The 14,764-nt window shown below is 33.7% G+C and overlaps 1 protein-coding gene across 1 annotated transcript in view; it reads left to right on the top strand.

Moving 5' to 3' along the window:
* HIBADH (3-hydroxyisobutyrate dehydrogenase) overlaps positions 1-14,764 on the top strand; it is a 106,089-nt gene that overhangs the window by 22,774 nt on the left and 68,551 nt on the right. The window contains exon 4 of the mRNA XM_060108158.1: positions 114-235. Within this exon, the coding sequence (XP_059964141.1) occupies positions 114-235 (122 nt within the window). The remainder of the gene's footprint in view (positions 1-113; positions 236-14,764) is intronic.

Here is a 14,764-nt window from a genome sequence, read left to right as displayed (position 1 = left end):
AGCAGATTCTGATATAGGTAGCTGCATGAAATGCTTATTCAGAGTTGTAAACTATATTTTTTAAATTATAAAACTATAGTTTTTTAAAACAGTATTTCTGTTCATTTACTTAGAAAAGTGAAGAAAGGCTCACTATTAATAGATTCCAGTACTATTGATCCTATGGTTTCGAAAGAATTGGCCAAAGAAGTTGAGAAAATGGGAGCAGTTTTCATGGATGCCCCTGTTTCTGGTGGTAAGTAGTAGCTAAAATATATGCACATCTATTCTGTTTGTCATAAGTAACAGTTATGATTTTGTGCTACCCAAGATATATCTAGTTATTTTTAGAGCTATTGCAGATTCTCAATTTCCTCATTAAAAATAAAAACAAAGCAAAACTGACTTATGTTATTTAGTACTCTCAATATACAATGCTTTTTTCTAAATTCAGATAATAGGATGTTACAACTTTGAAGAGCTATGAATTTTTGGTTCAAATTACTGTGGGTAGGAATAGATCGATTCCTAGAAAATTTTAACTTTTCAGAACAGATTCAAGAAATAATTAGCCTGAATAATCTTGTAACTATTAAAGAAACTGAAGAAGTGGCAAAAAAAGAAAAAATAATTTCATAAGGGAAACATTAGATCCAGGTGATTTTACAGGTGAGTGTTACCAGAATTTCAAGGACCAGATCGTCTCAAAATTTTTTTTAAATTAATTTATTTAATTTATTTATTTTTGGCTGTGTGAGGTCTTCGTTGCTGCGCGCAGGCTTTCTCTAGTTGTGGCGGGCTACTCTTCGTTGCAGTGCGTGGACTTCTCATTGCAGTGGCTTCTCTTGTTGCGGAGCACTGGCTCTAGGCACGTGGGCTTCAGTAGTTGTGGCATGCAGGATCAGTAGTTGTGGCTCACGGGCTCTAGAGCGCAGGCTTAGTAGATGTGGCGCATGGGCTTAGTTGCTCCGCGGCACATGGGATCTCCCCGGACCAGGGCTCAAACCCCATCTCAATTTTATACAAACTTTTCCAGACAATACAAAAAGAGGAAATGCTTCCCCAACTTATTCTGTAAGATGTGTATAACTCTGATAATTAAACCAGATGGAAACATTATGAGAGAGAAAAACTGTAGGTCTACATCAGTCATGAATATAGAAGTAAAAACTTTATAGAGTATATTAACAAACTAAATCCAACCACATATGAAAGAGATCAAACACTACAACCAAGTTTGGTTTATCTCATGTATGTACAGATGGCTTAATATTAGAAGGTCTATAAATAAATAAATTTCACCACATTGACATACTTAGAAATCATCATCATCTCAATCAGAGGATGAGGAGACCCACTAATAAAATTCTGAAAGCTTAATAGTATATAAAATACTAGTAGCAGGTATCTGGGTATTTTGGAATGGCAGGATTATGGGTATTATGACTTTCCATAATTTCCAAATTTTCCAACATTACTGTGTAATCGAATATAATATATATGCACATACACACATGTATTTGCATACATATACACATATATACATATGTAATTATAGCAATATAGCAGTAGGCAATGGAGTAGCAATTTTATTCCTATTATGTTAAACTCGATTGTTGGCTTTGGGATTAAAAAATAGTAAAATAGGGCTTCCCTGGTGGTGCAGTGGTTGAGAGTCCGCCTGACGATGCAGGGGACACGGGTTCGTGCCCTGGTCTGGGAAGATCCCACATGCCGCGGAGCGGCTGGGCCCGTGAGCCATGGCTGCTGAGCCTGCGCGTCCGGAGCCTGTGCTCCGCAACGGGAGAGGCCACAGCAGTGAGAGGCCCGCGTACCGCAACAACAACAACAACAACATATATATATATATACACACATGTATAATAATTTAAATCAGTTTCTTTTTTTCATAAAGAACCTAATGGTCTTGTAAAGGTATCTTATATCCCAAACACTTTTGAGTATAGGTGCAGGTATAAATAATTTTTAGCCCCTATAATTGTTATATTGACTTGGTTAAGTAGAATTTGGGGTGTAAAGATTTATAATGTGGTATGGATCTTTGATCATAAAATACTAATAAGCAGTTTTAAGCTTGGTGTTGGTATTTTTTTTGTAGAATGGATTTAATAAACTGAACAATTCTTTCTTCTTTGAGTGGTTCTGTGATTTAATTAAAAAATTGATACATGGTACATATGATCTTGCTGTTGGTTGATCTTCTTTTGCTTCAAGAGTATAGCCTGAAATTATCATTTGATAATGAAGAATACCAACTTGATTTTTTAAGTGTTATTTTAAGTTTTAAAAATAATATGGTCTTCTTTGGGGTAAAACTTTGAAATTACTCCTTGTTCTTATCAAGCTGTTTTTAAACCTACTTTTGTAGTTTTAGAATGCTAAAATGTTAATTTGTAATAGTGAATACACTTGAATCTGAGCTATATTATAGACTGGAAGCTTTGTGTAGAGGTGGTTTGTAATAATTTATTGGTTGACACGATCATTATGAGATTAGCCAGTATATAATGGAAGCTTATGTTTGTCTTCTCATAGTTTTTATCTTTATATTTTTAATATGATGGATTAAAAATGTCTCCACTTTCTCAGTTAAAATAAAATAGAGGAAACTTTCTGTAAGTTACAGTTGCTTGGTTTAAAAATCATTATATTTTACCTAAATAAAATTAAGGAAAAGGGACCTGGAAAAAGCATAGATACCCAAGTTAGATACCCAAGATGGGACCACAATTTTATAGAGGTTCTATATTTGTCAGTCTTAAACATGGATTATTTGAGGTAATTTGAATAAAACCTTAAAAAATTTCCCCCATGTTTGTCCCTTTTCCCTCACCCCTCGTTTGTTCCTTATCTTAGACTTAAAAAAAATGCATTTTTGTGTATTTATGTAGAGCTATTACCTACAAATACAGTAGTATTCTAAAAATTAAAATAGGAACATTTTATACTCCTTATTCTGTGGTTAGCATTTTAAGGAGAAGCTTTTTTTTAACCTAGATGAATTTGAAGTTGTATAGATTTTTGAGATAGTGATTCATTTCTTTAGTCCAGCCCCTTCCTCTGCTTTCTACTAACTTTTATTCTGGGGAATGCAATGAAAAGAATCTTTACTGTATCATTTCACTAGCCCATGGAGTAATATATTGAAGGTTTTCCTCAGGTTTCATTATTGCAGCTTTTTATACATCATCCTTACTACAAATAATATAATTTTATTTAAGTTCCATGTGACTTTTTTAAAAAATCAAAAGCAAGTGATGCTTAAACTGCTATAATTATCATCCTGAAACCAATGTGAGTAACTTTTATACTTGTACAGTTAACACTTTGTAGCATAGATATTACTTTATAAAGTACTTTGGCATGCCTCAACTGATTTGGTGCTTCCTTTTGAAGCTGTCAAACTGTACATGCTTTTATCAAAGCCCACATTACATTATATTTATAGGCATTGATTCACTTCCTCCTGTAGAATTTAAGCTTTTTGAGTGCAGGGAGTAACACTTTTTTTTTCAATTTTTGTTAAATATTGAATTTATATACAAAATATTTATAAAATTATGAGGGTACCAAGTATAAGTATACATCAGGCCCATGTGTACTCTCCTCTCAGCTTAAGAAATAGGGCCTTACTGTTACCTTGTGTGTTTCTTCTACTCTATTAATACTTAATTTGACTTTTATCTTATATTCACCTCTATGGATATTTAAAGAGAGAGAGTAACACCAGATCTGATTTATACAGCTGATGCTAGGGCTAGAGAGGATTTTTAGTTCTAGAAATGGAAAATTTACGTTGAAGATCAACTAGAAATCTTATAGATGATTCTTGATTATATCCTAGGGGGAACCAGTGGAATTTGGAATTAGATTTGATGGTTCTTTAGTAAATATTCTTTAAGAAAGGAAGAAAGGAAATTGGTTAGTTCCTATAATTCTCCTACCACCTTTAGTTTTATTTTCTGCTGTACTTCTGTTAATAAGTTAAAAGAAGTTTACTTGGATATTAGGGAGAGCCTGGAACTTTAAAAGTAACGCTAAAAATGAAGGTCTTCATTTTTTCTTTAATGAAATGTCTTATACTTAAATTATTGTATTTATATAATTCTTACAAGATTATATACTGTTTTCTGATTATACATTCTAATCCTATTATGCTGACAGCACCTTGATTGCTGATTTCATATAATAAACATTTATTGAGTACTTATATACTAGGTATGTTCTAGGTACTAGAGTTAGAGCTTTAAAGATAGTCAACATCTTTTGCCTCATGGAGCTTATGATTTGGTAGGAATAGAGAGAATAAACAAGTAAACAAGAATAATTTCAATGATAAGTACTATGAAGGAAAAAAAACACAGAGTAAACAGTTAAGGAGACAGAGACTAAGGGGAGGGCCCTTTTACATAGAGTGGACAGGATGCCTTCTCCGGGGAGATGACATTTAAGCAGAGATCTGAATGTGCAGGTCAAGGGAAAGAGTGTTCTCAGTAGAGGGAGGTGCTCTGTGAGGGCTCTGAGGCATGAACAAGCTTGGTATGTTTGTGGAACATTTATCTTTGTATCCCTAGGATTTAGCAGATAGTTTCACTCGGAGTTAGTTAAACTGAATGATCTTTACACTGACTCCCCATATGTCTAATACCGTGCCTTTGTTTAACTGTTTGTGGTTATCAAACTAAAGCTAACCAGGCTCTCCAGTAGCCCATGACACTGGCCTCATAAGTATGATGCCCTAATCTGTTTATCTGTCTTGTGTAAATCACATCTTTATGAAAGTTGTAATCCTTTAATGTGAAATGTTGTTTAGTCACACCGATTTGGACGCATACATTTTTTTTAGTATGGAATGGGTCTGCTACCACAGTGTTAGTTCCAATTTGATTAGCTCTCTTGTATAATGAATGCTAGACATAAAGCAAATTAAAAACTATTGTTTGCGACTAATGACTAAATACTGTTCAGTCTGCTCCAAGGGCATAACTACAGCACTTAACTGTGCTTGAATAATTGAAGAATAAGCTCACTGATTGCGTAGTATGTCTGTGGGTTTGCATAGAAACCTTGAGTTGAAAAGACTCTGAAGTGGCCCTTGTAGTTAGCCCAAGGCTTTCTGTGCTGGAAAGCCTCATAGATTTGCTAAAATATTGCTCCGGTTAGGGATTAATGTCAAAATTAAATAATTGAACTTGGGTGTGTGTGTTTGTATAACAGTTCCCTACCAGGAAACCAGATTTAATACTCTACTTACTTGGCTGGGTTAAGTTTTAGTAATTTGTTTGAGATAGTCTTAGAATATGGAATAGTAAGCACGAAACCTATTAAGGACTTTCTCTTAGAGAGCTAGACTTGCTTACTAAATTCTTCAATGAAAGTCTCATATAGACTCCATTATTGTTTTTAAAATCCAGTGTGCAAGTCTTGGCCTTTACTGCTCACTGAACTGGATACCTACTGTTTTTCCACTTGACCTGTACCTAATTTATGGTAAAGGGAGCACAAAAACAAAAATTATTTATATTTTGGCACCTAACACCATTATGGTTAAAGGTCTATTGGCATTTCCATTAAAACATTTTCTTAGAGAGGTTTATAACTTGGCAATTTTACTTGGCTTTGGGCTGAAACATTGCTATTTCTGTCCAAAAGTAGATTCTTTTATCAAATTTCATATAGCTGAATTTTCCATAGTTTAGAATGTGTGGAGGGGAAAGGGCTATCACAGTAGGTCTTTGATGCTCTCACAAGCTGTTTGATTACACAGTAGTATTGTGTGCAGTGTTTATTCTTAGATTTTAGTCTTATGTCAGTAACATTTTATTTTTTTAAATGTTTTGAATAAGTTGATTTAACATGATTAAGATAATTCATTTTCATGGGTTCTTCCCTTTAAAGAATTGTACTACTATGATGCTTTTTAGTTCTTTTAAAATGATCAATTCTATTATTTATTATAAAATTTAAAAGTACTTTGTGACATTGACTTCTGTCTCAGAGACTTGGATTATTCTATCTTGAAAAATATTAAAGTGAGCTTCTGCTTGGTCTGATTTGTGGTATTTAAAGCGTTAGTAGCTCAAGTAATTAAAATTTTCTTTAACTTGATTTAATGGACAAATCCATTTCCTCAGAAATGACATAAGATTCATCAGTACCAGTACACCCAGAAATGGGTTAATTATGATATCCACTTACACTTAACCATAATTTTACTTATCACCCTGATCCATTAAGTATCCTTTCTGTCTCTGGAGAACACATTTTGCCTGGGATTTTCTCCAGTTTGCACAAAGTGGTTCAGAAATGTTTGGTAAATAAATTCCAAGGATTTCTTTGAAATTAGTCCCAAAGAAGAGGTGCCCATAAAAACCTCTTTTTACATTCTTTGGCGTGCCTGAGACTCCCTTACAACAGTTGTCGGGGACAAGAGTCCCTACATAAGGTGTTAATGAGTTCTTAGCATGTTTAGAGAAGACTGCTGACTCACTGCCCAAGATAACATGGTTGAGGCAGCTTTAATAATTTGTCTCCTCAGAAAATAGAAGAGTGGGCTAGAGAAGGCAAAGTGATCACTTCACTCAGTGTTTGTATTATTGCTATCAATTATTGTTAGTAATAATGATTATTGCTAACAAGAACCTAGTTTATTTCTAAGAATTTACTCTCTTGCAGTTTGCGATTCCCTCATCTCCAAATCTGCAGGCCAGATTTTAACTGCATTGCAATTTCCAGTCAAGTAACCATTACCAGAGTTGCTCTTGCCAGGCTGTGTCCTGTGGTGGAGGGTTCTCCTCACATGGGTCTGTTGGAAAGTGCGTGGATAAGGCAGGCGTCCTACCTCAAGTAATCCCAGGGTATTTTTAATGTCCTTTAATTGCCATTCAGGATGTAAGTCAGACCAGACACAACTGGGTCTGGTCACATAGTTCAGGACTGCCTAGCAGTATTTATATAAAGGTGAAGTAGATTTAGTAAATAAACCTTCTAAAGCTATTAATTGTATATAATTTATTTTTCATTAACATCTATTGATTCCTAAGCAGTGTGAAATTAGTTCCAGTATCCCTTATGTCTTTATTGTGTTCTGTTTGTGATCCCTGGATAGCTCTTGGGGGCGAAGTGGGAGGATGCAGTGGAATTAAGAATTTGACAAGGACCTTGTCATCACAATCAAACCATTATCAGACTTACTTGCAGTGTTTTAGATATCTGGTTTTCTTAAAGAAAGTTTGCTAACGTTAGCAGTTGAAAAGTATGTTAAGTTGAGGTTAGGTCCTTCTCTGTATATATTTGCCATACAGTTCTGTTTTACTTGGGGTGTTTTAATTGTGAAAAATTTAAGTATACGTGCACACTTCATAGTAGCCATCCTCCCCACATGGCCAATGAAGGTATGATAGCCGACTCGCCATCTCCCTTCTGCCTTAAGTAATTTAACTTGACCTGAAGGTAGAGGGGTTTTGTTATTGTTTTGTATTTAGCTCAGATTATCTCCAGCGATGGAGAAATGTGGACTCTTTTAGAAGAGTATTAAGAATTTTAAGGTTTGTATCTGACATCTTTTTTTATTGAGTTATTGACTATTAGTTGTCATCAGAATGTTTATCCACTGCAGTCTCTAAGATAGCATTATTCGTAAGGAGTTTTTTTAAAGTGAAATATAATATGAGGCCAGGCATACAAGTGATTTTATCATTAATTATATTTCATTTCCACTAAGTCTTATGTGTAAGGGTAATACTTGTTCTCAAGTAGCCAACATTGTTAATGTACTATGTACATATATTAAAGAGTAGAAAAATATTCTTGGAAGACACTGAAATAGTTAATTTGCTTTTCCAGCCAAGATAGGTTTATAAAACTTTCTGAAAATTAGAAGTGGGAAAGAATTTTTCTTTGCATTAATGCCACATTAACCCTTTACCTTAGGCTATAAAAATTTTCTTGCAGCAATTTTTCATTAGATAAGCAGCTAGCGGAAGGATAGTTGATTTATTGTAATTGTCAAATATCTGCAAACACTCAGATAGCTGAAAGAATTACTTTGACATAAAATCCTGAGTAGAGATGAGATTTTTCTCTAAAAGTAAATGATAATTTTGAGAAAGGAATAGGAGCAACAGTGTAGTTCTGACTTTGAGATCTATAATCTTTAGTAGCAAACTTTTAAAAACAGCATTTAGAAATATTTGATGGTATCTCATGGGCTTTAATTGGGCTGTACTTTTATATTCTTATTAGTACTCGTATAAAATCAACAGCTTTTCATGATTGAGCATTTACATCTTAAATCTTACACACTGCTCTGTTAGGAAACACACCCAGCAACACTGGGTATTTTGAAGTTAATAGGAATAGTCTATTTTATGCAGAAAAGTTGCTTTATATAATATTCAAGGGCTAGTGGACAAGGGTGAGAGTGGCGGTAGAGGGGGAGGCAGGGTGGGCGCCTGTTGGGGAGTGAGAGAGCCATTACGCTGTCCTCCATTGTAGCTGGTAGTTTGGATTAAAACTGCAGAATTACATTTTTTGGAATTGTTACTACCCCAAGTGGGAATATAAACTATATTGAACAAAATTTATTTAGCCTGTTAAAAAGTCAATCTAAAACTCTAGTTAATTAGTTTACATTATGACATCACTTCTAGTTGAGACTCAAACTTCTACTGAGTAAGCGGAGCTCTATCAGGTGAGCTGACTGCTCCCCATATGGGGCTTTAAGATAATGATGAGTTTAAATTTCCTCTTAGAGCTAAGTGAGAATAAAACTGGAGGCAGTAAATACTCTGGGCCAAAGCCATTAAATGAAAAAGCTGGGAATTCTCCAGCTCTTGACTTAAATTGTTTGTTTATCAGCTGGCGCCTAGTCTGGAGTCAAGAGCTGGAGATTTCTATCTGTGACAGAACTTTGAAACTCTTGCAGGACACTTTCATTTCAACTTAAGGTAACTTGAGTTTATAGCTTTGGCTTTAAAGATTACTAATGATTTACTCATTTCCTTACCATTTAACCAGAGTGGACTTTTTCCCAGGAAGGGATCTGTGTTTATTTAGGGCCTTTGTCTGCGGAGGGATTAAAAGGCAGCCCACCAGCATTGTGAACTTGATGGTAATAAAAGGTCACCAAAACACACCATAAAAACGTTCTTACCATGGAATTAATTATACAGTGTAATTTTACAAAGCAGTTTGGTTACTCCGTCCCTATACCCCCAATTCTTAAGAATTTCACCTTTTAAAAATTAAAGCTTTCGTACAATTTAGGTTTTTGAAAAAAATGTTTTGCTTCCTTTATGATATTTAAACACTAAGGAAATTGTCGCTGCAGTTAATTGCTTAAAATTTTTAAAGTTTTAAAATAAAAATTAGCTGTTATTGTTAAACTACGGGATGAATAACTTGTTTAGGAGGAAGGCAGAGTAGTCAAAAGGGGTGGTTGGTGTTTCATAGAACATCTCAGTTTCTAAAAACCTAAGCCTTGTTAAAAAAATTTTTTTCTGTGCCACCAGGTGGCATTGCATCCAAACCTGCTTGTGATAAAGGGAGGATTTTTTTTTTTGCATATATATTTTTATTTCTATTTTTATTTTTATTTTTTATTTTTTTATTTTACAAATTTAATCAGTTATACATATACATATGTTCCCATATCCCCTCCCTTTTGCGTCTCCCTCCCACCCTCTAAAGGGAGGATTTTAAAATACATTCTTTTTTGTTCGGGAGAGGTCATAATACTTTTTCTAGATTTTGCTTTTGAAGTTAGCTTAAAAATACATCTAATATCAAGGTTGATTAAATGTCTCTCTCCAAAGAACTGAAAAAGATTTCTGAACTCTGCAAGTGTTTGCTTTTAGGTGGTTAATACTGAAATGAAAGTAAATTAAAATGTTGAAACATTTGCAGAGGATTGCCTTTTTTTTTAAAATAATATGAACATTTAACAGTTGGCTATTTTTTTGGTTTTGTTTTACTTGTCTAAACACTCGAGAGAGGATCCTGCCTATAAAACCCTCACAAATGTTGCAGAAACCCCCCAGTGCATCAAATCACTGCCCTACTCCCCTCGACACCCGCCCCAGCCCTTATAAAAAAAAGTATCAGCAGGTTTCACTGTATGGGAATTTTTAAAAAGAGGGAAAGAGCTCTGAAAGGTGCAAGTTGGTCCTTTTCACAAGCCTAACTATGAGATTCATTAGGCAGTTCATGTTCATGTCTTAAAAGCTGTTTTTGGGAAAGTAAATTCTTGGAGTTTCCTGTACTGGTTTTGAGGAAGTCTTTATAGTCTTTTGAATCAGCTCATTTTAAGAAAGTGATAATGTAAAAGCAGGAAAAAAAGGCTCATTATAAATTTTAATAAAAAATTTTTCATTAAAATACATATTAATGTTCTATTTTATGAACTCATATATAAGTTAATAAACTGTACAGAAAACATTGTTTAATACAAGTATTCAGGTGCCACAGTATTTGTCAGAATAAATAAGGTTCAGTGTACATTCTATTGATTTTTATCCTTTTAAAAAATGTGTTCACTGTACAGAGAGATGTTTAATGCTTAGCTTTGATAAGCTTTGATTATTTATCAAAAAGCTTTATGAAATGTTGCTCATTTTATACACTCACCTCTTCCTCTGAGGCTTATTAGTGTGTACAACCTGATTAAGAAATGTATATGTTTTCAAAGTAAATGTTTGACCTCCCACCTTGTTGTTCCCGCTTTTGTACACACACACACACAACCCTCCCCTTCCCTATATTTTGAATAACTCGATTGTAATGTGTGTTGTACTAAAACTAAATACATTCGAACCTTTGGTACTACAAAGAAAACTTTGTTTTAAAAATTAGGAAAATTTTACATTTGAAAGTAGTCTAGACAAAGGTGCTCGTGACATTTGACACTGAATATTTTACTTTTAAACTTGATACAACAGTCTGCTTCTTAGCTTTGTTGTATGCTGATATTTCTACTTATTTAACATCAAAAAGCTGTAGTGGTTTTTCTTTAAAGATTGTGCCTGTGTTCTGGAATTGCCTCCTGCTGTCCATGAATTGCTTCTTGGCTTTTTTTGTTAGAATTTCTCACCAGGGTTTTTGTGAGCTATGTAGCCAACATTAAGGGGAAAAAAAAAAAGAATTTGATACAGTAGGCTGGATTAGTAAAAATTATACTTGCCATTTATAATTATAATTGAGTCAGCTTTTATGTAATAAGAATAAGCACATGCAAATCTCATGTAGTAATATGCATATATATTTATAATTGCCTACAGTGACTATTTTTCTACTTACTTCTAAAATATTAAATGACTTTTTTTGCTGAAACTCTAGAAATCTACTTTTTTATTAAAAATAATAGAAAAAAAATCCTTGCTAGTTAGGGTGTGTGTAATTTAGTAATGAAGCATTAAGATTTGGGCTTCTCTCATTTCAGTTGGAAATACTATTGGTGTAAGTGAGTGTTGCCATGGGAACCTCCACATAGATATAAAAGGCAAGACTGTCTAAGTAGAGGAGGAGGGGCAATGTACTCAGATACCACTGGCCTAAATGATCTATTTTCTGTATGTGCTGGGGGTTTAGGGGGAGCTAGGATAAGAAGGGAAGAGAAAGTAGTACAGAAAGTAAATATTAAAAGTTAACATCATGTACTCATACTTTTGGAGTCTCATAGGTGGAAGTATTTTAAAATTTAAATGGATGAAATGTGATTCTTAATTATTTGTATCATTTGCATATGTTGAGGAGTCTTTGCATACCTTATTTTTAAAGTGTGTTGATGGAACATGTTTAACTTACTTGATTTTAGATAAAATATTTAATTCAGTGAAATTTTTTGGTTGGAAAGTTAGGATTTCAGTCTCTGAGATGGCTTTAATTATAAATTTTATTAAAGAGTTTAACATAATTTTTTTCCAGATATCTGAAAAAAAAATTTTTTAAACCGTAACTTTGCTGACAAGGAGGCAGTTAATGTGGCTTTCAAAGAAAAGCTGGCTTTTAGACTTCATAGTATTTTTAATATTAGATTTTTAAAATTAAAGAAGTTTGTACTTTTCTATAAATATTGGTCAAGGAAACAATGACTTACTGTATTTGCATGTCTAATATTTTATGGTTTTCTAAAATAAAGAATGAAAATAGCAAAAAGCAAGCATCAAATCCTTTTATATCACTTAGGAGCACATGTGTAGCTGCTGAAAAAGAGGCTGCTGTTATTTATGTCATAAAAACCAATGAAATTGTGCTAAACATGAGTTAGTGTGGAAAATGCAACATCATTATCGCAGTTTTATACACTGGATTCTGGATGTCAGATACATGTGTAAAAAAAAGAAAAGACATTAACCTGACAAAAACTGTTTAAGCTTTACCTTTTTAGTCTATCCAGAGAAAAAGTAAAGCTGCCAAGGTAATAAAACATCCGGAAGTTTTTAAATTAAAAAGAGTAATTTAAATTTAAAAAAAGGGAGGGGGGAACGGGAGGAGGAAGGGGGGAAAAGACGGCACACTGCTCCCCAGGCCTGGCTGAATCTGATGTAAATTAACCAGCAGTGGAAGTGTATTGTTTCCAACTGCTCACAAACAATGCTGGCATCTCCTGGGGTGGGTGGGTGTTGGGCTGTTGAGAAATGAACTGGAATGCAAAGAGTTTAGTCATCAGTGGATTCTGTGGCTTAAAAAACAATGGGAATGAGAGTAAAGAAGGAGAAAGTATGTTTCATATAAAATTAATCAAGTGAAACCTTCAAGTGGTGTGAAATAATTCATAACTGAGAGAGAATGCTTAGTCTTCAGTAATCTTCAGTGTGATTTTTTTTTTTAAGAGACTGCATGAGGCCCTTTACAGTATAAAATGTTCAGCCACCAAGATATACCATGCTCACTTTTAGGTGTACTTTTGACACAGAATGTCAGCTTAGTTGTAGACTTGATTTCTTAACAAAAAGACAAAGAAAAATTTTATTGCTTGAAAAAATAGACAAGAGGGATAAAAAGTCAAGTTTATTTAAAAAAAAATGAGAATGAAAGTAAGGGCAACAGCATCTGTGTTGTTTTTCTGTTTCAGTTTTTGTCTGCTGCTTCCCCTCCCCCCCTTCCTTAGAAAAAACCTGACAATCTTAATAGAGTGGAAGACATAAAAGTGCACATAGCCTTATCGATAAGTAGATTCAGAATATCTTTAATCACCTTAAAATTCATAATACAGAAATTTTTAGAAGAAGGCAACTAATATTTATTAAGTACCTTTGGTGTGTCAGGCTGTCATGCTAGGTGATTGTGTATTTTAAACCATTTAATCCTTATAGTAACTTCATGAAATGCAGATTGTCCTCATTTTTTTAGTGTGCAAGTTGAGGCTCATTTAGGAAGGGACGATATGACATGGAATTATTATAAGAATTAGCCTGATTCATAGCAAAAAAAGAAAACATTTTAGGTAGAGGACTTTAAGAAATTATGAAAGGAGCAGTACCTTCAAGTTTGGAATTTCTTTGGTTGCTAGAATAACGAAGGTTTTGATTTTTTTTTTTTTTTTGTAATTTAAAAACAAAATCAACAGAAATACTTCTTCATGGTCCATTGCTATCACCATTCAGTGGCACCCCCACCACCACGTCCCCAAATATAGGAGGAGTCATTAACCAACTGAAAGTCAACTTAGGTAATTTAAACCAATTTTGATTTTGGTCTTGTATGCTTGAATCTAGTCAACTACAAGAATAAAAGGGACAAGAAAATGCAAAACCAGAAGTGAAAACCAGAAGTTTTAAACCCTCTAAAATAACTTCCTTGGAAGATTAAAAGGAGCCAGAGGGTATCTTTTTAGCTATGTAGTTGATGTATTGAGTACACAGGACAGTTTCACGTATGTTTACGCTTTTAACTTGTGTTTTAAAATTTTTATTTTCAAAAATAAATTATTTAAATGCACTTTTACAACTTGTTAAATACCCAAAATTGGCCTTTACAAAAATAATGAGTTTCAGTGTTCATGTATACTTTTTTTAGTATGTTTATATTATTCAACATTAAGACTTACGACTAACAGTGTATCAAAGTTTATTGCTCGATAATAATAAAGTACAGTATTTAGTCTGATTTGACATTATGACTATCATTATGTGTTTTACTGAAAGAATTATAATGTATCGGGAGTTAATGGTTTTTATTTTGTCATATTTTTAACCCCTCTCAATATGCACAATTTTTCAGTCATATTATTAAAAGAAATCTGTCCCAACAGCTTTTATAGAAGGCCTTTAGGAGTAGTGTTGGGTGTGTGTTTGTCTGTGTCTTTTGATAGTTTTATTCTAAAGTTAACTCTATACCTAATTCAGATTAGTTTAAAAAAAAATGAACAAACCCGTACTCCTCATAGCTTAAGTATAAAACATAGGTTTCATTGAAAGCTATAAGAAAATACGATGTTTATGACATTTTGCTTTGCCAGTTTTTCTCTGAATTTTGTAAAGATCAAGTGTGCTGAAGTGCGAAATGCTAGTATATATTTGGAAAACAAACTGAACCTCGCCTAAACCTCTTACTTTGCATATGCTAAGAGTGAGAATTTCAAGTGTGATATGTTTGGTTTCATCCTCATAGATTTCTAGCTTCAAGCATGATTGGCAGTAGTTTGGAAAGAAGAGTGATGAGTAGGCCCTTCTTCCCCTTATATTGGTGAGTTAAACGGGGAAAAAACAAACGTCCATTCTTGTTACTATAGCTCAGAACACTAAAGAAGAGCCTTGTACCAGTT

This window comes from Mesoplodon densirostris, chromosome 9 (genome assembly GCF_025265405.1).
Source record: "Mesoplodon densirostris isolate mMesDen1 chromosome 9, mMesDen1 primary haplotype, whole genome shotgun sequence".
Lineage (NCBI taxonomy): Eukaryota > Metazoa > Chordata > Mammalia > Artiodactyla > Ziphiidae > Mesoplodon > Mesoplodon densirostris.
The sequence above is the reverse complement of the archived record's forward strand: the minus strand, read 5'-3'. Positions and strand labels throughout refer to the sequence as shown.